At 41.3% G+C, this 27,744-nt stretch overlaps 1 protein-coding gene across 1 annotated transcript in view; it reads right to left on the bottom strand.

Moving 5' to 3' along the window:
• Nucleotides 1-27,744, bottom strand: part of CHM (CHM Rab escort protein) — a 155,763-nt gene that overhangs the window by 33,222 nt on the left and 94,797 nt on the right. The window contains exon 9 of the mRNA XM_065410805.1: nucleotides 12,702-12,779. Coding sequence (XP_065266877.1) covers nucleotides 12,702-12,779 — 78 coding nt within the window. The remainder of the gene's footprint in view (nucleotides 1-12,701; nucleotides 12,780-27,744) is intronic.

The raw sequence follows: 27,744 nt of genomic DNA on the forward strand, positions 1-27,744 counted from the left end.
ATACAAGCAGAGAAAAAGGATCTCAAAGAATTGGAGGTTATTTACCCGTAACTGGAAGTTTGAGATGTGTGGTCCCTATCTGTGTTCCACACATGAGTACACATGCACTGCAAATGCACCATAGCTCTACTTGTGCTCCAAACCGAGCACATAAAGGGTGGTTTAGGCCACTGCCTCTCCAGTTCCTACTCTTACCGCGAGTCCAAACAATCCATGGCAGAGGGGATGGAGGGTGGGTGTCGGCATACAGATAGACACCACACATATCAAAGAACTTCTAGTTACTGGTAAGTAACCTCCATTTCTTCTTCAAGTGATGGTCCCTATGTATATTCCACATGCGGGAGATTAAAAAACAGTGGACAAACTGATGGTGAGTGTGAGGAAGCAGAAGCGACAGCTGACTGTAATAATGCAGTCCCCACAGCTATATACACAGTAGACAACTGGACCCAAGCATAATGTCTTGTGAAGATATTCGAGGATCTCCAGGTGGTTGCTCTACTTACCTCTACTAAGGGTATGTCTCTCAGAGATGCAGCAGAGCCTGTTTGTGCCCTTCTGGAATGAGCCCTCACACCCCCTGAGGGGGCATGTGATCTAGTTAGTAAAGGATAATACAACCAGAAATCTATTTTGAAAGTCTGAGCAGATATAACTTGACTCTTTGATCTCTCTGCTATGGAAACATGTGGTTTAGGTAGCTTTCTAATGTCTCTTGTTCTTTTTAGATAAAAGTCCAAAGCCCTTTGGACATCCAGAGAATGCAGGCTCCTCTCTTCATCCGAGGCATGAGGTTTAGGAAAAAATACTAATAAGTTGATGGTTTGACTCATGAAACTCAGACACTACTTTAGGGATGAATCCAGGGTGGCTGCATAACAAGGCCTTTTCCTTATAAAAGATAGTATATGGAAGGTCTGCCATGAGAGCACCCAGCTCACTGACACTTCTGGCTGATGTTACAGTGATTAGAAAGGTCACCTTCCTAGACAGATGGGCCATAGAACACGTGACCAGTGGCTCAAAGGGAGGTCTGGTGAGAGACAACAGAATGAAATTAAGGTCCCACTAAGGTGCGAATTTCATCAATGGTGGAAAGGATTCAAGAAGTCCCTTGAAAAAAATCTAGGTGTGACAGGATGACTGAAGATCACACTATACTATAAAACCAGCAAAACAAACTATATACAATATATTTATAGAAATGTTGCAATAGAAAGGAGCTGAGGGCACCAAAGATTCTGACTCAGACCATGCAGCGGTAAGAAGGAACTGGAGAGGTGTTCTCGTGCATCACCCTTGATTCACAGTACAAATAAAGCTACGGTGCATGTATGGGTCAATGGACACTTCCTGTAAAAAAAAAAATCTGAACTTAGGCGCATGCATACCCAAGTATGGAATACACATAAAGACCATCACTTGAAGAATAAAAACAAAATAGTTACACTTAGCAACTAAAGATTAAAACATTGTTAGAAACAAATTAAACATGTTTCCTAAGGGCAATAATTAAAACTTGCCACTACTGACCAACTGACATGCTTTGAAGCCATGTTTGTTTATATTTTCCCAAAGCTGAGAAGTTGAACATACTGGACAAGACTACAATTTCAGAGGATACCCTTCTTAATGACTGCTGTTCTTAGGCCTGGTCTACACTACGACTTTAATTCGGATTTAGCTGCTTTAATTCGAATTAACGCTTGACCCGTCCACACAACGAAGCCATTTAATTCGAATTAAAGAGCCCTTTAATTCGATTTCTGTACTCCTCCTCGACGAGAGGAGTAGCGTCAAAATCGGTATTGTTAATCCGAATTAAGGTTAGTGTGGCCGCAATTCGAAGTTATTGGCAATTCAATGTTATTGGCTACCCACAATGCAACGCTCTGGAAATCGATGCTACTACGGTAGCTTGGACGCACACCACCGAATTAATGGTGCCTAGTGTGGCCGAATACATTCGAATTTATAAAATCGGTTTCCTAAATTCGAATTATATAAATTCGGATTAATCCTGTAGTGTAGACATACCCTTAGTTCAACTTCAAGTAGGATACACATTCTACAGTTTCTTCCTTTGGGGCTATTTTTTTTTTTAATGTCACAAAGATCTTTAAGGCTTAATACTGGATTCTCAAAAGGATTTTTAAGGCTTTCTATAATGTCAGATCATTTTCTGTATAAAAACATTGAACACTTTTTCGTTGAACTTTTTGGCTGACATGCAAAACATCTCCCACTTAGAAGAGTGAAGCCTTTTTGAATCGGCTACCCAAATAAGTGACACAAATCAGTTGCCTCAATGGAGCACACTCCAGAATGTATTACTCATCTACCAATAAAATATCTGATTATAAAGTAAGCATAAACATTTTCTATAACATTAGTTATTAGTCAGTTTTCTTACAGTAAACAAACCTAAAAATCCCACAAAAGATGAAATCCTGTCCCTATTTAAGTAGATGGTAGGGTTGGCATTGTCTTCAGTGAGACCAGGATTTCACCCCAACTTTCTATGGAAAGTCGGTGCTTGAAATGAGAGTCAGAAGAGAAATACGGATAGAATAGACTCACGACTTAGTTGGAATGGTAGCAAGAACTTAATAGTGACAAGGGTATAAAAGAGTTGTAAAATCTAAATATTAATTTCATAATAATGGACAATGTGCGATTTGCAAACCACCCGTCTAACATTCTAACTGTCTAAATTCAACAGCTTCAGTGCACATAGTCCATTTAAATATATTAAATATTAAAATTAAATATTTAAAATAAATGTTTAATATTTTATTATCAAGTTTAAACATGAAATACCATATACATATAATGTAAATCATTCTACTCAACATGTATTTCACTTGTTACTTCAATTTTTTTTAAATGTGAGCTGAACTAATTTCACTCTAGAGCACTCATTTAAACACTGCTAATAAACAAGCAAGTCAAGCTGGCACATTCATATCTAATTATAACCTTTTATATTGTTTATGAAACAAGTTCCCCCCATCCCCCCCAAACATTCTGGAGGGGGAAAAGGTTGATTAAATGTCATGTTGCATCAGTCAAAGCCAGCAAAAGCAACTATATAGGCTTTTTATTTTCCTGTTAAGTGTTGTTTTCTCTCCTTTGTTCAGGAATAGCTATCAAGTCATATGTCTGATAAGGTTTTAAACAGAAAAAAAGATAGTGCTTCTTGCTTCTTTTAATATCAGTTTCCACTTCACTTCAAAGGATGATCATGAGAAGATTTCTTTCAAGTGCTGCTACCAAATAAGGAAAACACTTATGCACTGACATTATCAGGTCTCTGTCATCTGATATGTGTTGGGACAATGAATCATACAGAACCCTCCATTGACCTTCTTTCAATGTGTCTAGATAAAAGGATGAAAATTAGAATCCATCTCCTTGCAGTGCCATGAGTTATAAATGTACTTTATAGGGCTCATTATCCAAACTAATGGACTAAGGGCGACATCCTTGAAATGGACTTACCAGCACTGACAAAGCCACTATGCAATATTTCAGGAAAGATATGTAAATTACTATGTGTTTGCTATATCTTTTTATTATAGAAATATAAATTTACATTTGTCACATCTTTTCAGTTTTTGGGCCAGAATTATTTTAGAAGAAACACATTTAAAGTAGGCTCAACGTAAAATGTTAGCAATTATTTTTAATGTAACCATACTTGAAATATATTTGATGTGAATTAAAATACCTTAAATCTTACCAAATTAAGCTAAATGAGCAATCTCTGCTAAGCATACAGGAATTAAAAGCAAAAGACACTAAAAGGATAATAGTAATGAAATTCAATTTGCATTTCACTTAGAGCAAACAGCATGATGCTCTTTCAGTTTGCTAACACACAACACCAGAGTTATGTCAAGTTTATAGTATCTAGCAACATGGTATCTTAACTAATTAAACATTTTTTAAAGTTGGTGATTTACATTAGGTTGCTTGTTTATGTAAACTTTTCAGCTTTTTTCCTTCCTTTCTTTACGTTTAATTGAAGCAGAATTACTTATTTATACAACACCTGTTCAAACAAAGATACATAGCTACAGTGAAAAAACTTTTAGTTGCATTATTCAAGTCTTGGAACAGCTAGATCTAAAAGATTCCAGCTTTCTATAACCTCTTCTTTGCATATTATTATAATGGTTCATATACGACAAACTACATGTAAAGGGCTATTATTAACAATTACATTCCAGAAAGCCATTCTATGATATAAGATATGGACAATAATCTAGTGAAGATGGAATTTCATTGGGTACTGTGGAAGGGAGTATTGATCCTTATCTGTCCTGCACTGATAAGATGTTAGATGTGCTTCAGAGAAGGTGGGTAGTGGCCTGAAAACTTGTTTTAGTGATAGAGAGGCTCCTCATGTGTATCCTTAAACCACTGTGACAAACAGGACCAACTTTGTTATTCATACAAACTTTCTGAGCTGTTGGCCATGTCAGACGATAGCCAACCAGCAAATAAAATCACTTTATTAAACTTCAAGGACAAGTCTATTTTATTCCTTGTTCTTTGAGTGGCCACTTTGCTGGTGAACTTGCACTAACTTGTAGGGGAGTTATACAACTTCTCTTGATCAGCTTGTGTCCATTACAAAATCTGCCACACATAGATCACTATCTATCTTCTGGATGTGTGCCTCAAATGTTAGACTATATTCATTCGGATGAATACAAAGGTGTTTGTATGCTAGTACAGATGTGATCCAAAGCCAATTATTTGAAAATGAAAATACCCATGAACTATCTGGAAATGCTTGGAATGATAGTAAACTAGAAATGCTGGTATACAATATACACTGTATATTTATACTCCGTGATACTGAAGCCCTAAACTAAACTTTTAATAGCAGTGACAGGTAGCTCAAAGTGGAAGACACATGTAACTCAAATCAAAAGAACAAAAATGCCAAATGTGAAAATTTAGCAGAGAAAAGGGAAATTTCTTGAGGGAGATTCAGAAAGGGGTCCTAGCTTTGAGAGTGGCATTCTTGAATGCTCTAGAATGGCTCTGTCACAAAAGAAAGGCTTTGCACCATTTCCTTTAGATGGTCAGGTTCTGGATTCACCTAACCTTCTCTGGAAGTTTGTTCCATAGCTGTATTCTGTCAACCGAGAAAGCTTTGTCCCCGTCTTTTACACTGTCTCAGTTGTTCATAGATTGAAATTTAGTTTTTATTTTTAATATAGCCTGGACTTGGTCAACTGATGGCTTTGAAAATTAGGATGAAGACCTTAAAACTGGCATTGGAAGCCTGGTAGCCAGGAAAGGGACTGGAATATGGGCTTAATGTGTTCATGATTGCCCAAACCATGGAAGATGCAGGTAACCACATTTTGGGCAGCTGGACTTTATGCAATATTTTCATATAAAGCTTCAGATAACAGTAATTAAATGACTGTTCAAAGGTGAATTATTTCAGGAAGAAGGAATCTGGTAAAGACAGTCAGTGAAAATAGGAGCAGATGACTTAAAATGGCATGAGTGGGCTAGTTAATTAGGCAAATGGGCTAATCCAAGCACATATAGGAAGTATGAAGACTCACAGGAACTCTGATGAAGTGAATAGATTATTTATTCACATTATTTAGGGCACACCTAACAGGCAAAGAGTGGTAACTTCAAGAGTCAAGTTTCTAAGAAGAGTCTGAAACGCTTAGCAGTGTGATGCTGCATGGATTCTCTTTCCATGAAAAAAAAAAAATACAGAAAACAGGAGAGGTACAATAGTAGAAATAATTGGCAAGACAAATAACAGGAATGTTGTGGCCATAAAAGAGGCAAAGATGGCACCAATGGTGGATAAATTCTGATAACACACAGCATTTGGGACATGCTGGAAAGAAAAAAAAACTGCACTGTGTGGAAAAAAGGTCACCAACAGAGACTAAGAGAGTAATTAAGAGAGATGGGGAGAATATATAAAAGATGAGAGATCAATTGGATAGGAAATGAGGGGGCAAAAATCAGAAAACTGGGGGGGGGGGGAGAGAATTACTAGGTGACCTAATGGGTTAAAGAAGAAAGTTTTCCAAGTTTTTCACAAAATACACCACATCTTAATAGAGGAGTGGACCAGGAGGTATCTCCCCTCCTCTTTGAAACCACATATTACATTTATCATCACATGTTGCCCAGCCATCCATTCCTTGTCTCCCTGAACACTGCTCTCCTTTTGATGGCTATGAGTCATAGCCCCACTGGAGGCTTTGCTCCCCAAAGATGATTTCTGTTTCCTCTCTTCATCCTTTTGTTTAGCAATAACTATGTCAGCTTCTCCTCCTCATTTACAGTTGCTTCTACATGCACACAAGGCTTTAATTTGAAAGTTCCTGGAGGCATGCAGAATCAGCTGGTAAGAAGAAGGAGAATCAGCACCACTGGACAGTCAACCCTCTGTGGATTACTAGTGGTCCATGGACTGAAGTTTGGGAACTGCTGTGTTAAGCAATTAGTACTACTGAATCAACTGTGGAGTAGTTAGCCCTGAAACTGACAACTCTGTATGTTCCTAGAATTTCAGTGGCCCACAAAGAATTGGTGTTACGTGCATATCTAAGCACAATATGGTAAGGTTCAGTTTAGCTGTGAGAACCATGCAAGTGAGTTGTGTCAATTTCAATTAACATATTAAACAATTATCCTTATTAAAATGTTATTGCACAAGCCCATCAACATTGTCTAACAAACAAGAACTGATTTTCAATATCCTCCTTACAAACTCTGAAATATTTGTCAACAGAAACTGAACAACAGTTTAAAAACACAGAGTTACAAAAGCTCACACAAAGTACCTGGAAACAAAACAAAACAAGAATTCCGAAGAATAAAAATCCCAAAACACAAAAACCAAGAATTTCCATGTACAGCTTCTTTCATCTGAAAAGAAATCAAAACATTTTACAAACCATTTATAGGAATCACTTCAACCACCACTGCTAAGTTGCCATACCTCTGGCTTAGAACTCAACAGCTGTTGAATGTTGCACAGCACCTCTAAAGCAGTAACTTACACTACTTTGTTTCCATTCCAATAAACTTAAAAATATCCAACTTAGGCCTGGTCTACACTAGGCTTTTATGTCGAATTTAGCGCCGTTACATCGAATTAACCCTGCACCCGTCCACACCACGAAGCTATTTAGTTCGACATAGAGCTCTCTTAAATTCGACTTCTGTACTCCTCCCCAACGAGAGGAGTAGCGCTAAATTCGAAATGGCCATATCGAATTAGGCTAGGTGTGGATGGAAATCGACGGTAATAGCTCCGGGAGCTATCCCACAGTGCACCACTCTGTTGACGCTCTGGACAGCAGTCCGAGCTCGGATGCTCTGATCAGCCACACAGGAAAAGCCCCGGGAAAATTTGAATTCCTTTTCCTGTCTGGGCAGTTTGAATCTCATTCCCTGTTTGGACAGCGTGGCGAGCTCAGCAGCACTGGCAACGATGCAGAGCTCTCCAGCAGAGATGGCCGTGCAATCTAATAGAAGGAGGGCCCCAGCATGGACTGATCGGGAAGTCTTGGATCTCATCGCTGTGTGGGGCGATGAGTCCGTGCTTTCAGAGCTGCGCTCCAAAAGACGGAATGCAAAGATCTACGAGAAGATCTCAAAAGCCATGGCAGAGAGAGGATACAGCCGGGATGCAACGCAGTGCCGCGTGAAAATCAAGGAGCTGAGACAAGGCTACCAAAAAACCAAAGAGGCAAACGGACGCTCCGGATCCCATCCCCACACATCCCATTTCTACGAGGCACTGCATTCCATCCTAGGTGCGGCCGCCACCACTACCCCACCACTGACCGTGGACTCTGAGGATGGGATATTGTCCGCGGCAGGTTCCTCGTCGGACATGTTAGCGGACGGGGAAGATGAAGAAGGAGATGGAGGAGGACGAGGCAGTCGACAGCGCTGGCACCGCTGATTTCCCCGACAGCCAGGAGCTCTTCATCACCCTTACCGAGATCCCCTACCAACCGTCCCCATCCCTTACCCCAGAGACAGAATCAGGGGAAGGATCAAGCAGTAAGTGCTTTAAATATCTAAACATTTATTTTTACAAGAACTGAAATATTTATAATATTAACAATGGCTTTTTCCTAAAGTGCTTAAACATGTAAACAATTATCTGCAAAAAAACTGGAATATTTACAAGAGTAACAAAGGGTTTTTCATGATTTGTCTGCCTTAGGCTTTTCACAATTTAGTCCCAAGTATTTAAAATTTTTTTTTACAATGTCCGGTAAGTCATGATTATGCTGCCCAAGACGCTCCACTCTTTAGTCCCAGTGCACCTACGCGAAAATCCGGTCAATATGGCCGGGGATAGAGGCGAAATCCTCATAGGAGAACTCCTCGTAGGTCTCATGAAGGTACATTTCCAGCCTGTTCATCAGGTTCCTGGGTAGGGCGATCTTATTGTGCCCTCCGTGGTAGGACATGTTACCGCGCCACGACACCATCAGGTACTCTGGTATCATTGCCCTGCAGAGCATGGCGGCAAACGGCCCTGGTTTCTGAAGGCTTTCTCGAAGCATCCTTTCCCTCTGGGACTCCGAGATCCTCAGCAGGGTGATGTCGCTCATAACGCCCTGCTTTGAATTAGGGAGGGGAATGTTAGTATTGGGACTGCTTTACAGCCACGCGGTGGAGGGAGAGGGGCAGCATACAGGGATCTTTCCCTGGGACAGCCGCGAGGGGGTGGGACAGGGGCATAGTTCATGCTGTCCTGATTGCTGGCAGCAGAGACTGGCATTGCTTTCAATGTGAAAGGAGGCCAGTGCTACTAGTACAGTGTTAAGCAGCCAGAAGTCTACGGCTTACCATGATTGCACGCTACAGAAGTTCAGGTGTCCTGCCACGCTTCTCAGATAACTGCAAGACCACTGCAAGACCCCAGGCACTGAAGGCGAGGGCCGAAAATTCGACCTTGTCCTGAGTGCGCATGTGAGAGGTGCAGTGCATGGTCTTGTTCACAGAGAAAGACTAGGTTCTTTGTACACAACTTCATTTATCTGTCTCAGGAATTCACTCCATTTTTCCCATTCACACAGACACATCTGCGACTGTCTCCCAACCCAGCCTGTCAGCACACTCCCAGAGGCTAGCGCAGATTAGGAGGAGGAAGAAGAAGACGCGGGAGGACATGTTCTCAGAACTAATGAGCTGCTCCCGAGCCCAGGCAGCCCAGCAGACACAGTGGAGGGAGAACTTGTCACAAATGCACCGAGCAGTCATGGAACGGGAGGAGAGGTGGCGTCAGGAGGACCAGCAGGCTACTGAAAAGCTGCTTGGACTACTGAGGGAGCAAACGGACACGCTCCGGCGCCTTGTGGATGTTCTGCAAGACCGGAGGCAGGAGGACAGAGCCCCGCTGCAGTCTCTCTCTAACCGCCCTCCCCCGCCACCAAGTCCCACTCCCCCCTCACCCAAAGTCCAAAGAAGGAGGGGCGGCAAGGGCCGTTAAAACTTTCAGTCAACCCCTGCAGACTGCTCTAGCACTAGAAGGCTCTCATTCCCCAAAATTTTAAAAGTCCTTTCCTACACACCTCACAGAAGCCCCCGTGCAAGTTTCAACCCCCACGTTTCATGTGTGGTTCATAATAAAATATTCGTTTCTGTTAATTACTGTTTCCATGATTTTCTTTTGGAGGACAGTCTGTCTGAAGGAGGGGAAGGGGCTTGGTAATTGGACAGGACAGTCACCTTTACCAGGGTACAGAGGCGGGGTCAGGTCCAGCATCAGGACACATACCCAGTGCAGTGACTAGTGACGCTGGTCAATCTGGGAGGTGGTTTTCATGTTCTGGGGCGGGGGGGGGTTGCTCTGTGACTTTGTGGCGGGGGAGGGCAGTTACAGATCTAATGCATCACAGAGCCGCGCAGCAGGGGAGCTGTAACCCTCCTCCCCCTGCCAGACAGTCACATAGCCGACACATACACCCTGTCCCGCCCAGGAGGGCTGGCAGGCTCTGTTGAAACAACCAGTCCACCACTGCGGAACCTGTCATTCCTGGAGTTTAGAAGCATCATTTGCATCACAACACTAAACCCGCACCCCGCCACAGACTACGTCCCAGGTTTAAAACATTCCCGCGAAAACAGTAATAAAGACAACGGTGTTCATTAACAAAACAGAACAGATTTTATTTTTTGGGAAGGGGGTGAAGGGGGTATGTAACTGGAGAGGATAGTCAACGGTAACTGGGTAAAGAAACGGTGGCAAGTTCAGCTTCTGTGTCCACAAACTTAAAATTCACTGGTGACCCTGCTCAGTCTGGAAACTGTCTTTCAAAGCCTCCCGGATGCACAGTGCATCCCGCTGGGCTCTTCTAATCTCCCGGCTGTCTGGCTGGGAGTAATCAGCAGCCAGGCGATTTGCCTCAACCTCCCACCCCGCCATAAAGGTCTCCCCCTTGCTCTCACAGAGATTGTGGAGCACACAGCAAGCTGCAATAACAATGGGGATATTGGTTTCGCTGAGATCACAGCGAGTCAGTAAGCTTCTCCATCTCCCCTTGAGACGGCCAAAAGCACACTCCACCACCATTCTGCACTTGCTCAGCCGGTAGTTGAACAGTTCTTTTTCTGTGTCCAGGGCGCCAGTACAGGGCTTCATGAGCCAGGGCATTAGCGGGTATGCTGGGTCCCCGAGGATCACTGTAGGCATCTCCACATCCCCAAGAGTTATTTTGTGGTTCGGGAAGTAAATACCTTCCTGCAGCCTTCTAAACAGACCAGAGTTCCTGAACACGCGAGCGTCATGAACCTTGCCCGGCCATCCAACGTTGATGTTAGTAAAACGTCCCTTATGGTCCACCAGTGCTTGCAGCACCATTGAAAAGTAGCCCTTTCGGTTAATGTACTGGCTGGCCTGGTGGTCCGGTCCCAGGATAGGGATGTGAGTCCCATCTATAGCCCCACCGCAGTTTGGGAATCCCATCGCGGCGAAGCCATCTATGATGGCCTGCGCGTTTCCCAGGGTCACTACCTTTGACAGCAGTACCTTCACGATTGCCTTGGCTACTTGCATGACAACAACCCCCACGGTAGATTTGCCCACGCCAAACTGGTTCGAGACTGACCGGTAGCTGTCCGGCGTTGCAAGCTTCCAGAGGGCTATGGCCACTCGCTTCTGGACAGTCAGGGCTGCTCGCATCCGGGTGTCCTTGCGCTTCAGGGCAGGGGACAGCAACTCACAAAGTTCGAGGAAAGTCCCCTTCCGCATGCGAAAGTTTCGCAGCCACTGGGATTCATCCCAGACCTGAAGCACTATGCGGTCCCACCAGTCCGCGCTTGTTTCACGGGCCCAGAATCGCCGTTCCACAGTATCCACAAGACCCATTGCCACCGTGATGTCCTCGGCACTGGGTGTCGTGGTTTCAGACAGGCGTGTGCTACTCTCGGAGTTCAGGTCCTCACCCCGCTGCCGTAGCCTCCTCGCCTCATTTCTCTCTATCTGCCTCTGGGAAAGGTCGATGATGAGCTGCGATGCGTTGACAACGGCCACAACTGCAGCGATGGTCGCAGCGGGATCCATGCTCGCAGTGCTGTGGCGTCCGCGCTGTCATTGAACAGAAAAGTGCGCGAACTGATTTCCCGCCGGCGCTTTCAGGGAGGGAGGGAGGGCGGTAGTGACGGACGGATGAGGACAGTTACCCAGAAGCACCCTCGACAAATTTTTTTACCCAGAAGGCAATGGCGGCTCGATCCAGAATTCCAATGGGCAGCGGGGACTGCGGGATAGCTGCCCACAGTGCACCGCTTCCAATGTCGACGCTTGCCCCGTTAGTGTGGACTGACAAAGTCAAATTACTGTCCTTAGTGTGGACACACACGTTCGACTTTGTAATATCGATTCCACATATTCGATTTAACTAAAATCGAACTACTCTCGTAGTGTAGACATACCCTTAGAAAAAATACTCTAACTTTTTTTGTTTTGTTTTTAAAATTAAGTTTACTCTCAGAACAAGATTTAGATCATCAAGTTTCAGTTTGCGGCCATTTTGACTTTTAAATCCTTGAAAAAAAGACACATATAATGGCAACTATAACAATCCACAGAGGTGCAAGCAATGTCACTGGGGGTGGGAAAAATGTGGGACGATTTTTCTTCACTCAACTTTAAACCTGCCTGCAGGCCTGATACTGCTGTAAAAAAATTTATCCTAGGATAAGAGGGCAGCATAGTTTATGACAACAATCTACCTAAAAACTCATTAAAGTCTTTTCTCTTGGAGTGACATGCATTATCAGCAAAGATTAATCTGATGAGTCTTTAGGTGAGCTCCATTTTTAAAAATGCAATAACAGAGGGCTTTGTTGTCATCTGATGAAAATCAATTAGAGTAGGTAAGGCCACAAGGAAAACTAACATCACTCATCACCAGCCCCCCGGCAGCTGAAATGATTTGTCTTCCAAGCTTGGGTGATCAGGAGCTGTAGTAATATCACAGGGAAATTAATTTAGTTTCTATATTCTAGACCCACTTTCCTTGTTCTGGAGGACCTATACACAAATTACTTTTAATCAAGGTTGATGTGTTTTTAATACCAAGGAGGATCTTTGAAGAATTTTTTTTTTAAATCGACTTCAGCATTTTTTAACTGTGTTTTATGTTTAAAGGTTACTTGTACAGCATTACCCTTACCGTCCAGATTCTTTGTCCACTACAAGGCACTGTACTGAATGGCGAAGACAATAGATTCCACCAAATACGGCACACATCCTAGAAACATATTTGAAAAAATAAAAGAGATTCACTGTGACTGATTGTAAACAACTTCTATATTGTGATAAGAAAGGGAAAGTGAAGTAAGTACAGCAATATACCAGAATTTAACATCCTGAGAGACAGAAGTCTGAATCACAGAATCAGAGAGATCTCTCTGTACCACATGAGCCATATCATATACTTTCAAAACTGTATTCAGAACCATGCAACTGAATTATTACTAGCACCCAGAGACATTAGATCAGATAGCAGTGTGCGCACACGTACTAGCACACTCAAAGGGCTTGATCTAGAAGTGGAGGGTGCTAAGCACCTCTTACAATGTGGCCAAAGTCAGACCATGTTGCAAGTTCTGCTGCAAAAGCCTTGTTTTAGAATACAAACCATATCTTTTGCTGCTGCTGAACACTTAAAAATGAGTATCAAAAGATTATTATAAAAAAAGACAGCAAATTTAATTTAAAAGATTTCCATCCCCCACAGAAACCAGTATCCAAATCCAGATATTCTTTTGACCACATGGACCTTCCTATCTTGGATCAGAGCACCTGCTATTCTTGAGGTTCTCTCTAGAGGACTTGTATTTGAAGCCGAGAAAGTCCTGGGGAGAAAAGTATTTCTTTTAACTGTTACCAAGAGCTTAATAAGGCTCTTTACAATTTTGCGACACTCAACAGGATCTCTACTACTGTTATTTAAAAGAAAAAATGCCTATTTCTCTATTATACATCACCAAAGATTCCCTTCTTTACTGAAAAGATATACCAGCTGTCATTCACTTTCTTGTAGAGCAACAACAATAAAATTCTCATACTCTTGTGGTTAATAGGCTTAATCTGAATTGTATTCAATATATTAAACATATAAATTACAAAGGCCAGTAAAGAGGATTACATCTTTTTTAATTAAAAGGAAGTTAACACATATTGCTCATTATATGATAGTCATTGTATTTATGTCAGCTATCTATGACTCATGATATGGTTAATTCTCTTAACTTTATTACATTCAATGTAAAACACATTAGATCTCTGTGGGAAGGCACAATGATACTAACACAGAACAGAACTTATATTTAATTGTTAGTAGAAACAAATGACACAGTATGAGGAAAACAGAAGATTATGTAAACTTCATTTACTGGGGCAGCTACTAATCCCCAAATACGGGAATATTCAGTTTCCCAAATTAGGGAACATATTGCCTATTGTAGAAAATAAGGGCCAAATAATCTCCCTGGCACACAGCTTGAATCATCAAGGCAGTGCAATTCTGAGCAGCTGCAGTAGCTATATGGCTGGCATACTGTATAATAAAACAGATTTAAGTAGATCACAGATACTCTGGTTCCACCAGACTTTCAAATGAAGAAACACATCCCTAGCAGAGCTTTGAAGCATGCAGGTGGAGTTGACCTTCTGTATCCTTTACCCATTACTGCCTGTGCAGGAATGTGCTGGTTCTACTATAACAAAGGTCTTCTATACCAGTGGGGGCTGTCAGGACACCCTCTTAAAGAATAAATACATAGATTCATAGACTCTAGGACTGGAAGGGACCTCGAGAGGTCATCGAGTCCAGTCCCCTGCCCTCATGGCAGGACCAAATACTGTCTAGACCATCCCTGATAGACATTTATCTAACCTACTCTTAAATATCTCCAGAGATGGAGATTCCACAACCTCCCTAGGCAATTTATTCCAGTGTTTAACCCTCCTGACAGGAACTTTTTCCTAATGTCCAACCTAAACCTCCCTTGCTGCAGTTTAAGCCCATTACTTCTTGTTCTATCCTTAGAGGCTAAGATGAACAAGTTTTCTCCCACCTCCTTATGACACCCTTTTAGATACCTGAAGACTGCTATCATGTCCCCTCTCAGTCTTCTCTTTTCCAAACTAAACAAACCCAATTCTTTCAGCCTTCCTTCATAGGTCATGTTCTCTAGACCTTTAATCATTCTTGTTGCTCTTCTCTGGACCCTCTCCAATTTCTCCACATCTTTCTTGAAATGCGGTGCCCAGAACTGGACACAATACTCCAGTTGAGGCCTAACCAGCGCAGAGTAGAGCGGAAGAATGACTTCTCGTGTCTTGCTCACAACACACCTGTTAATGCATCCCAGAATCATGTTTGCTTTTTTTGCAATAGCATCACACTGTTGACTCATATTTAGCCTGTGGTCCACTATGACCCCTAGATCCCTTTCTGCCATACTCCTTCCTAGACAGACTCTTCCCATTCTGTATGTATGAAACTGATTGTTCCTTCCTAAGTGAAGTACTTTGCATGTCTTTATTAAACTTCATCCTGTTTACCTCAGACCATTTCTCCAATCTGTCCAGATCATTTTGAATTTTGACTCTATCCTCCAAAGTAGTTGCAATCCCTCCCAGTTTGGTATCATCTGCAAACTTAATAAGCGTACTTTCTATGCCAATATCTAAGTCGTTGATGAAGATATTGAACAGAGCAGGTCCCAAAACAGACCTCTGCAGAACCCCACTCTTTATACCTTTCCAGCAGGATTGGGAACCATTAATAACTACCCTCTGAGTACGGTTATCCAGACATAAGTACATAAGTACAAAAATTATTATAAAGCCATAAATCCTGAAAGAAACCAACATAATTTTATATCCTGTTATCAAGTTATAGTCTATCAACTCTCTTCTAAAATATAAATTTGAAGAGAATACTCTGAAATGCTGATCAGGTAAAAGTGATGACATCTAACTCATAGGTAACACTGTCTTTTTAGACTGACCAGTGAACATATTACCTCATTTCACATTCAGTTTACATTAATGTACTACAACAGCTACCACTAAATTCTATATTATAGCTGGAACTGTCTGGGGTGCTATCACTATAATAAAAATAACAGCTTACATTTATTCAGTGCCTTTCATCCAACAGATCAGACTTTACAAATTTATAGAGGTAGGAGTCACTTCACACCCACCAGAGGCAGCTACAATCCAAAACAGGCATAATCTGACATAGGTTAGGAGAGAAAAAAAAAAAGTGGTTTACTAGGGGAACTTTATGGACTACCAGCAACTAGGGCTTTAGTTTTGCGTTTTATCCAGCCACACAATGGCACAATTAGGTGTTTACTAAGACAGAAGAGTGCCTCCAACTGAATTAACACTTCCCACCACAGACTTTTTTGACACTTTCCATCCAAGACCCTACCAGACCTTGCTTAACACATAAATACAAAAGGTGGCATAAATGATCATGGCAAGAATCTTCCCCAAAAGACAAATGGACCTTTTGAAGTGGCCATGGGGATCAATGATTAAATACTACAGAGTTCCAAACAATGCAGTATCAAGAGGTTTTCCTTTCAAAAATATGCTACCATTAAAAGCAAGTAAAGAAAATTAAACCACCGAAAATAATAAACCAATATTACTAGTCTGCTCTAAAACCATGAGAAAAGTCACAGCTTAGAGAGAAACTCTAAAACAATTACAGTACATTTCTAAAGTTCCTTAAAACGTGAAGGTCCCAGAATAAGCAATCCACTGTAAAGACTTCAGAGCAGTTTGTGATCTTACAGTATCAATATGTGCGTGATGGAGATTTCTTTGAAGATAGTTTGATGCTTACCTATGAATTAAGGTTCCAAAATAAAGTCGTGTTTTAGTCATCACTTTTGCTCATACTGAATAAACATTTGGTATATATTCGGTATTTACACTTCAGGTAAGGTTGCAAAATATTCACGTTTTAGGATGATGTGTTCCAGGGTCCTGATCTATGTCACAGAGGAATTAAAAAACAATGACCGTTTGATGTTTGAGAGAGAAATGAGCCCAATCTGCAACTGAATTATTGACCTGCATGGCAAAAGATGTGCATACAGAGCAGGCGATGCAGAAGTCCTCCTCTTTTTGTGTTTCAGGCAGTTTTGCTCACTCAGACTCTGGAAGCACTCAGAGCTCTAAATTACAACTGGCAATTTGGCCTCACATCCTTCTTGGGATATCCAGCGTTTCTTAAGAAGAAGATTGTTAGGGCCATGATCAAGAAGTTATATGTGAGACTGATGCTTATTAGGCAGGATGATTATTCTCTTGTTTTTAATCTTCAATTTTTTGGGGAAATATAGTTAAGGAAGAAGTAGAATTCTAGAATTCCTTGATCTCTTTTAAAGATTTGGTTTGCTAGCGTGAACAAATTGATCAGTCTCTACCTTCAGTAAGTCATTAAGCATCTATGGGGATTTTTTTTTTTTTTTTTTTTTAAAAGATCTATCAGCAAATTTTGATATCACTGACTGCAAGGTTCTTTTGACATGCCTGGAAACCACAGCAGGAATAGCTAAATTGTGCTTATGTGGCTCAATCCTTCTCTCTCAAAGAGAACTCAAAGTAATACTGGATAATTTGCATTGTAGTGCAATTGATACTTTGATGACACTCAGCTCTCTGTCGTCCGTCCCCCCCTTTTTTTCCTCTTAAATATATCAGAATGGCATAGTCAATAGGTTTTCCCAGTGTCCAGTCTTCAACCATTCTTGGATGATCTGTAATAATCTGAGGCTCAATCCAGAGAAGACCAAGAAAACATTGGTAGCATGGGGGAATAGATATTAGAAACAGAAACGACATCTTTCCCTTGATTAAAGGAGTCTGCCCAAACTTTTTGACTTAAAAATAAAAATTTGGGATTTGTCAGATCCTCAACCTCTTCTTCTATACTTCCAAAAAGCAATGGCAATTCCCACCCTCACCTGCTTCTGTCAAGAAAGTTGAGACATTTCCTTTCCGATACAAGCCTCAACAACCTTACCTTTGTCACCTTCAGCCAGACTCAATTACAGTAATGTGCTTTATTTGGGGCTACAACTGAAGAAACATCAGTTGATACAGAATGTACCTGCCTGCATATATAAAAGAGGGTTGGCCCTTCCCAGACAAGCCAAATTATGGGTTGAGCCTGGGGGGGGGGGGGACGGGGACTTACACCCCAGGGTGGATGATGGACTGTGTCTGGATGCTGGGACTGTCTGTCTGACAAGCTGTTTGCCTATATATGAACAGGAGCAGACAGAGGTAGCCTTCTGCAGATTCATCATCCACAATCACAATTTTTTTTCTTCTGGGGTTATTGATTGCATAGGATACCACTTTGTCACACTATGTGTATGGGTTGTTTGCTGTATATTGGGTTAAGAAGGAGTATGGCATTCATTGCAGTTAAGGCAGGGGGACCAGACATCTGGACTTTGTAACAATTATGTTTGTATTGCATAGCCAACTTCAGACTTTGAAATGTCATCACAGCGACATGGTAGAATTCATCTGTCTTCATCTCTCTTCTGAGAGCTGGTCCTGGCAGTATTGGAAACAAAATTAAATGGGAGGTGGGAGGCAGGAAGTTGGCATATCCAACCCCAGAGGTCAAGAGTTCAGGGTTTTCTTTTTCCTCTGAATTTGGCATCAACACAGCTTCACCAAGCCCACCTGTTGCCTCCAAATTTCTAGCGTAATGGCCCCTGACACACACAAGCATACAATTCTTGACCAAGAAATAAAAAAGAAAAGAATCTGGAAAAGCAGTCTTAAACTTGAGGGGGTGGTGGGTTTTCTATAAGCACATAGGAAACAATGCTAAAAAAAAGTAACAAAGCTAAATTTGCAGAATACAGCAATCAAAGAGACAGGCAAGAAGATTAAGGTTGTTTCCAGCCTTAACTGTGCCATTTTGCAAGTAAGCATTGCAAAACAGTCAAAATTACATGACCACAGGTTCTAAATATACATGTAAGTAAGGCGGTAGAGAAAAACTGTAATGCACAAGTAAAGGAAGTTTATATTAGTCCCTTATTCATATGTTCTCATGACCTTCTAATGCATTACCCTTTTGTGCTGCTTGGTCTCTGATTTCACGTGAAGTTATCTGCACACTTGGAGCAAAAAAATCCTTCATCGAAAGTTTAAAAAAAATATTTCTATAACTTGAAAGACTAGTTCAGATTCCTTAATTCACATTATGTGGTACAAGTTTTTTATACACAGTATTTCAGTAAAACACTATGGTCATGGCACTATATTTAAGGTTATGCCAAGTTTCATCAGTTTCTTCTGTTCAAAAAAAAAAAAAGTCACCATCCCCTAATACCTTCCACTTCATATTGTCCATACAACTTTTCTGTTCTATGTTAAGTTTAATGAATTCAGTGTTACACTCCTTTCTGGAGAATGGGACAGACTGAAGACAGACATAAGAACATAAGAATGGCCATACTGTGTCAGACCAAAGGTCCATCCAGTCCAGTATCCTGTCTGCCGACAGTGGCCAATGCCAGGTGTCCCAGAGGGAGTGAACCTAACAGGTAATGATCAAGTGATCTCTCTCCTGCCATCCATCTGACAAACAGAGGATAGGGACACCATTCCTTACCCATCCTGGCTAATAGCCATTAATGGATTTAACCTCCATGAAATTATCTAGTTCTCTTTTAAACCCTGTTATAGTCCTAGCCTTCACAACCTCCTCAGGCAAGAAGTTCCACAGGTTGACTGTGCACTGTGTGAAGAAGAACTTCCTTTTATTTGTTTTAAACCTGCTGCCCATTAATTTCATTTGGTGGCCCCTAGTTCTTATATTATGGGAACAAGTAAATAACTTTTCCTTATTCACTTTCTCCACACCACTCATGATTTTATATACTCTATCATATCCCCCCTTAGTCTCCTCTTTCCCAAGATGAAAAGTCCTAGGCTCTTTAATCTCTCCTCATATGGGACCCGTTCCAAACCCCTAATCATTTTAGTTGCCCTTCTCTGAACCTTTTCTAATGCCAGTATATCTTTTTTGAGATGAGACCACCACATCTGTACGCAGTATTCAAGATGTGGGCATACCATGGATTTATATAAGGGCAATAAGATATTCTCCGTTTTATTCTCTATCCCTTTTTTAATGATTCCTAACATCCTGTCTGCTTTTTTGACTGCCGCTGCACACTGCGTGGACGTCTTCAGAGAACTATCCACGATGACTCCAAGATCTCTTTCCTAATTAGTTGTAGCTAAATTAGCCCCCATCATATTGTATGTATAGTTGGGGTTATTTTTTCCAATGTGCATTACTTTACATTTATCCACATTAAATTTCATTTGCCATTTTGTTGCCCAATCACTTAGTTTTGTGAGATCTTTTTGACGTTCTTCACAGTCTGCTTTGGTCTTAACTATCTTGAGCAGTTTAGTATCGTCTGCAAACTTTGCCACCTCACTATTTACCCCTTTCTCCAGATCATTTATGAATAAATTGAATAGGACTGGTCCTAGGACTGACCCTTGGGGAACACCACTAATTACCCCTCTCCATTCTGAGAATTTATACTTTATTCCTACCCTTTGTTCCCTGTCTTTTACCAGTTCTCAATCCCTCTTATCCCATGACAACTTAATTTACGTAAGAGCCTTTGGTGAGGGACTTTGTCAAAGGCTTTCTGGAAACTTAAGTACACTATGTCCACTGGATCCCCCTTGTCCACATGTTTGTTGACCCCTTCAAAGAACTCTAATAGATTAGTAAGACATGATTTCCCTTTACAGAAACCATGTTGACTTTTGCCCAACAATTTATGTTCTTCTATGTGTCTGACAATTTTATTCTTTACTATTGTTTCAACTAATTTGCCCGGTACTGACGTTAGACTTACCAGTCTGTAATTGCCGGGATCACCTCTAGAGCCCTTTTAAAATACTGGCGTTACATTAGCTATCTTCCAGTCACTGGGTACGGAAGCTGATTTAAAGGACAGGTTACAAATCATAGTTAATAGTTCTGTAATTTCACATTTGAGTTCTTTCAGAACTCTTGGGTGAATGCCATCTGGTCCTGGTAACTTGTTACTGTTAAGTTTATCAATTAATTCCAAAACCTCCTCTAATGACACTTCAATCTGTGACAATTCCTCAGATTTGACATCTACAAAGGATGGCTCAGGTTTGGGAATCTCCCTAACATTCTCAGCTGTGAAGATTGAAGCAAAGAATTCATTTAGTTTCTCCGCAATTACTTTGTCGTCTTTAAGTGCTCCTTTTGTATCTTGATCATCCAGGGGCCCCACTGGTTGTTTAGCAGGCTTCCTGCTTCTGATGTACTTAAACATTTTGTTACTACTTTTTGAGTTTTTGACTGGCTGTTCTTCAAACTCCTTTTTGGCTTTTCTTATTACATTTTTACACTTAATTTGGCAGTGTTTATGCTCCTTTCTATCTACCTCACTAGGATTTGACTTTCACTTTTTAAAAAGATGCCTTTTTATCTCTCACTGCTTCTTTTACATGGTTGTTAAGCCACGGTGGCTCTTTTTTAGTTCTTTTACTGTGTTTTTTAATTTGGGGTATACATTTAAGTTGGGCCTCTATTATGGTGTCTTTGAAAAGTGTCCATGCAGCTTGCAGAGATTTCACTCTAGTCATTGTATCTTTTAATTTCTGTTTAACTAACCTCCTCATTTTTGCATAGTTCTCCTTTCTGAAATTAAATGCCACAGTGTTGGGCTGCTGAGGTGTTCTTCCCACCACAGGAATGTTAAATGTTATTATATTATGGTCACTATTTCCAAGCGGTCATGTTATAGTTACCTCTTGGACCAGATCCTGCGCTTCACTCAGGACTAGATCGAGAACTGCCTCTCCCCTTGTGGGTTCCTGTACCAGCTGCTCCAAGAAGCAGTCATTTAAAGTATCGAGAAATTTTTTGTCTCTGCATTTCATCCTGAGGTGACATGTACCCAGTCAATATGGGGATAACTGAAATCCCCCACTATTATGGAGTTCTTTATTTTGATAGCATTTCATAGTCACTATCACTGTCCTGGTCAGGTGGTTGATAATAGATCCCTACTGTTATATTCTTATTAGAGAATGGAATGACTATCAATAGAGATTCTATGGAACATGTGGATTCATTTACGATTTTTACTTCATTTGATTCTACATTTTCTTTCACATATAGTGCCACTCCCCCCACCCCGCACAACCTGTTCTGTCCTTCCAATATGTTTTGTACCCCGGAATGATTGTGTCCCATTGATTGTCCCCACTCCACCAGATTTCTGTGATGCCTATTATATCAATATCCTCCTTGAACACGAGGCACTTCAGTTCACCCATCTTATTATTTAGACTTCTAGCATTTGTGTACAAGAACTTTAAAAACTTGTCACTGTTTATTTGTCAGCCTTATTATATAGGGAATGTGATATAGAGACAAAACATTAATAAGGCACACCTTGTATAGGGATTTGTGGAAGACAGATTAGTTAAAAATAACAGGAGTACTTGTGGCACCTTAGAGACTAACAAATTTATTAGAGCATAAGCTTTCGTGGGCTACAACCCACTTCTTCGGATGCATATAGAGTGAACCATATATTGAGGAGATATATATACACACACATACAGAGAGCATGAACAGGTGGGAGTTGTCTTACCAACTCTGAGAGGCCAATTAAGTAAGAGAAAAAAAACTTTTGAAGTGATAATCAAGATGGCTCAGTACAGACAGTTTGATAAGAAGCAAGTGTGAAAATACTTACAAGGGGAGATAGATTCAATGTTTGTAATGGCTCAGCCATTCCCAATCCCTATTTAGCCCTGAGTTGATTGTGTCTAGTTTGCATATCAATTCCAGCTCAGCAGTCTCTCGTTGGAGTCTGTTTTTGAAGTTTTTCTGTTTTAAGATAGCCACCCGCAGGTCTGTCAAAGAATGGCCAGACAGGTTAAAGTGTTCTCCCACTGGTTTTTGAGTATTATGATTCAAAAACAGACTTACCCTGCTCTGCTGTGAGAACCCCCACTCCTGGGCTGTTCACGCACAGCCTCTGGCATGTAAGCTGCTCCCAGCTACTTGCAACTGAATGACACTAGCCAATATCTCCGGTCCCAGACACAACCCTAGGAACCTCCATCTTGCAGTGTCCAGTTATGCCTGCTGGATGCGGCAAGCTTATATGAGTTTGTCAATTTAACAAAGAAATTGATATCTACCAGGCTTGTTATCCCAAAGGGAGTCTCTGACACGCTTCAAACCACACACACTGCTTCAGGTAGAATTAACAAATTTATTAACTACAAAAATAGATTTTCAGTGATAGTAAGCGACAGACAAAAAGTCAGAGTGGTTGGTTGGTTGGCGCGCTCTCTCTCTCTCTCTCTCATATATATATTAATGAATGAATGAATGAATAAACTCTCAACCCTATTACTGGGCAACATCTAGATTAAGCAGTTTTTCTCACCTCACTGGATATTGCAGTCCTTAATATACAGGTTTGTTCCTTAGACCTGAGCCAATCTCCTCTGTTGGAGTCTTGTCTTCTTCTCTGTGTCTTAGTTGCTTGCAGCGAAGGTGGGGGCTGGAGAAGGGCCCAGTATGTGTCCCCTCTGTTTTATACCCTCAGTCCATGTGCTTGGGGAGCACAAGTTCAGGCATGTTTGGGGGGCATTGCTGAGTCTCTCCAAGCAAGTATCAGAGGGGTAGCCGTGTTAGTCTGAATCTGTAAAAAGCAACAGAGGGTCCTGTGGCACCTTTAAGACTAACAGAAGTATTGGGAGCATAAGCTTTCGTGGGTAAGAACCTCACTTCTTCAGATGCAAGTCATCTGAAGAAGTGAGGTTCTTACCCACGAAAGCTTATGCTCCCAATACTTCTGTTAGTCTTAAAGGTGCCACAGGACCCTCTGTTGCTTTCTCCAAGCAAGGTTGAGCAATTCCCCTGGTGTGGCCACATGAAGGTGAGTCATTGCATTGTAGCTCCCAATGGCTGTTGATGGGTTGTTTGATACCCTGCCCAGGTGTTGGTTACTTTCCTTGCTGTTGCATCTGGGGAGCCAATATCTGGCTGATTCCCCAACTTACAGCATGTTTTAGTGACCACTATACAACACAATTCTCATAACTTCATATGCATTAATGATACACATAAATGGATAGAGAAATGACTTTCAGCAGATCATAACCTTTCCCCGATACCTTACAAGGCATGCTTTATATACAAGATCATGATTATATGAAAATGAGGAATATGGGGGTTCCAGTACGACATTCCAGACATTCCCCAAGGTATAGAATGTCACACTGACATCTCCTGATATACATGGCTTTTTACTTAGAAGGATTTTTGGGCCTTCTAGTGTGCTATAACCGGTTTCTCTGAGGTTGGTAGAGGTATAGTTTGCAGTAATGGGCAAGGATACAGACTCCCATGGAGCGCAAGCTAGCTTTTGAGTTCTTAAGGGACTAAAAAGCATTGTCACTATGTCGGCTGAACAACTCCATTCCCTCAAAAGGTAGGTTCTCTCTTGTGGCTTCCATCTCCTTGGGAATTCCAGAAACCTGGAGTCATAATGTTCCTCACATCATCACTGCCAAAGCCCTGACTCTTGCTGCTATATCTGAGGCCTCCATGGCCGCCTGTAGGGCTGTCTTAGCCTTTAACTGGCCCTTCTTGATGACCTCTTTGAGCTCATCCCTGTACATGAGTGGGACTTGGGGGCGGGGGGGGAAGGACACCACTATATCCCAAGTTAGAGAATTATATTTGGCAAGGAGAGCTTGATAGTTTTCCACTTGAAGTTAAAGGGAGGCAGAAGAATAGCCTTTCCTCCCAAACAAAGAAAGCTTCTTTGGGTCTTCATCCTTTGGGATGCTTCTTTTAGATTTTGATTTTTCTTCTACTGCTGAGACAACCAAATAGCACAAATTAGAGAGGGCAACAAAACATTCATAGCTTTTCCATGAAACTTGTTACTGCTTTTCCAGTCTTTCTTCTGAATCCAGAATAGTGGCAAGGTTCCCTGTGACAGTGAAGTGAGAAGGCATGGCCTTATGGAGGAGGAACAGGTTTCCTCTAAGGGAGGCACTGAAGCACATGGTGCTATTGGTTCCCGGGTTCACACTGGTATGGTGGTTGTCTTGGTCCTGGGGTTGTTTCTGATATGGGACTGGAATCCTTCAACAATATATGTGTTTGATCAGCAAATCTCTGGCTAGAGTGAACACTGATGGTTGCCCAGTTGTCAATGCCGGGTAAGTTTTGTCAGTCCCATTATGGTAGATGGTGACTTCTCACTAGTCCCGGATTCAGCATGGGGCTTTGGGATTTTTTTCCCCCCAGAGGCTTTATGCAGTTTTTCCCCCATCAGTAGAAAGTGAGCTCTCCCTAGAATCTCCAACTATATGCTTGGAGCAGTCGATCTCAGTGTCAGACTTTAGTACTGGTGCTGACAGAGTTGTCCCTCAAAGCTGAGCCCAAGTCTTTTCTCAGCACTAGGGGTTTCTAAGAGTCAGCTTGGGCCTTGCCTGCCTACTGGAGGGGGCATTTGAGGACATTTTCTCTGGTATCTAGTAGGAGGCCCACCTCTATTTTTAATTTTTAAAACCTGTCAAATTATTTCAGGGATTATGGCTAGGTCAGCTGGGGAGAATGACAGGCCACAGAAGCAGCTGACGGTTGTTACTAACTGACCTCTGTTCTACAATTTACATGAAATTATTCGGTAGTCTTAGACCAGTAATTATTGGACAGGTTGAGTTGTCTTTGTGATGTGGACATCTAACTTGCAATTTTGTTGGTTGTCTTACCGAGACGATCTTGAAATACCCTCTGTCCCTTAGTCATTCCAAAGGTTGGAAAGGTGGGGAACTCACACAGTTCTTACACATGTTGTGCTTCCAGTTTTGTGAATAGAAAACTTCAGTGCTCACAGTTGTTAATCCAACACCATTCACAGGCACTAAAGCCACCATAAATATTCAAAATATTATTTTATTAAAGGCTCATACCTTTCTAAGTTATAACTAAAAGGAAGGCCTCAAATGAAAAATGTAGGGAATTTACACCCAAGTGAAAAAGTAAATACTGAAATTATACAAACACACCATGCAAGTGTCTCAGTGCTGAGTGGAAAGTTGGACCCTATCTTTCAGAAAGTAAATATTTCACCAGATAATTAATCAGTTTGTTAACATAACAGAAGGCAAAATATTTATCAATATAGTTTAACAAACAAACATTTTTATTAGGTTTCAGAGTAGCAGCCGTGTTAGTCTGTATCTGCAAAAAGAACAGGAGTACTTGTGGCACCTTAGAGACTAACAAATTTATTAGAGCATAAGCTTTCGTGGGCTACAACCCATCCGAAGAAGTGGGTTGTAGCCCACGAAAGCTTATGCTCTAATAAATTTGTTAGTCTCTAAGGTGCCACAAGTACTCCTGTTCTTTTTATTAGGCAAATACTTGTCTAAAAGTTATAAATATGTATTAGTATGTTTAATGATAGCATGGTACACGTGACTCTTCTCAAATAAATGTACCAAGAATTTTTTCCACAGTTAGCCAGCTGAATCAATAACTGATCAACTATTTGTCAAAGATGACATATTTTTGTCAAGTTGTTTAAAAAAAATAAATACAGTTGGGGTAAGTAAATTTTAAATTGTGCCTTAGAAAGAGGAAGAAGTGAGAACATTCTCTTGGACACAACAACATTAAATACAAAAAAGGAATTACAGTAATGTTAGGGACAGATTGAAATCCACAGATACAATGAAATTCAGAAGCATGAGTATTGTTCTGCCTTTAAAACACGAGACACCCAATCAAGACCATAGTTCCACTGTGTTAGGCACTGTACATACACATAAATAAGAGACAGTGCTTGCCCCAAAGCGCTTACAGTCTAAAAGAGACAAAATGGATGAAGTGGGGGAAATGTATTATTTTTATGTAACAGGAAGGAAACTGAGGCACAGAGAGACTAAGTGACTTTCCTAAGGTGACTCAAAGTCTGTGGAAGAGGTGGAAAACAAATCCAGATCTCCTAAGCCCAAGAACAGTGACTTAGCCACAAGGTAAGATAATCTTTATATATTGTACTGATTCCAACTTTCCTTTGTGCTCCTCCAGACCGACCACACTCGGGTAAATATACCAACTGTGTTGCCCTTATTAGGCAAACAGACTACTCCAATTCAGCCAGTTATGTAATACCTCCAGCCTTTAACGCAAAACTTTGTTATATAACAACCCTGTATGCTAAATCAGATACCACCAGAAATTCTTATTTTAATACGATACGAAACAAATATACTGTGGCAAAAATTGTATCATATTAAGGCCAAACCAAATGTGATACTTTCTATAAATATTTTTAATGAAATAAATATTAATAGTACCATTCAACCCAAACCAAAACTAACGGTGAAAGAAACTGCAGGGTATGGCCTACAGCAGAGTGTTGCCCTGGTCACCTGGAGAGAACTGAAATGGGGGTTGTAGTTTCTCAACCTCACTCCTCGTAGCCAGTAAGAAAGGCAGACTATGTACCCAAATTGGTCACTCTAAAAGTGACTCCTCTAGTTGATTTGGCTAACCCAGTATGACACCCGCAGTAATAATCAGTAACTGCCAAGTAGGAGGTATATTGAATTTAAGTGATTGTAAGCGTCCAGGGTTCTGCCAAACTGGATTCCACATTGTGCTTTGTTAAACTTGGTAGTAGTCAACTGTTCAGTTGCCACTAGAAAGGATTTTTCCTATCAGGGCAGATTAGCCTGAGGGCTTGTCTACATGGCAAGTTATTGTGCTGCAAGCCACAGTGTGAATCTATAGGGCACCAGCTTGCCATTCAAAGAACGTTAAGCTACCCTCTGGGACTCAGTAGGAGGGTCTACATAAGTCACTGCGTGGCAAGCTGGCATGTTGTAGATTCACAGATTGCTGCACAGTCACTTGCCATGTATATAGGCCCTGACAGTTCTTCCTCTGTGCACTTTACAGGTTTCAAATAATAAAGAAGAAGACACCTGAGCATTTTTAATGACGATAGTGATTCATCAGTGAGCTGGGCAGTTTGTCATTCTCGTTTTGCCTGAACTTCGTTGGCTGAGTCTGACAGTGAAGAATTCCAGCCCTAGCATCCCAA

Source organism: Emys orbicularis, chromosome 9 (assembly GCF_028017835.1).
Source record: "Emys orbicularis isolate rEmyOrb1 chromosome 9, rEmyOrb1.hap1, whole genome shotgun sequence".
Lineage (NCBI taxonomy): Eukaryota > Metazoa > Chordata > Testudines > Emydidae > Emys > Emys orbicularis.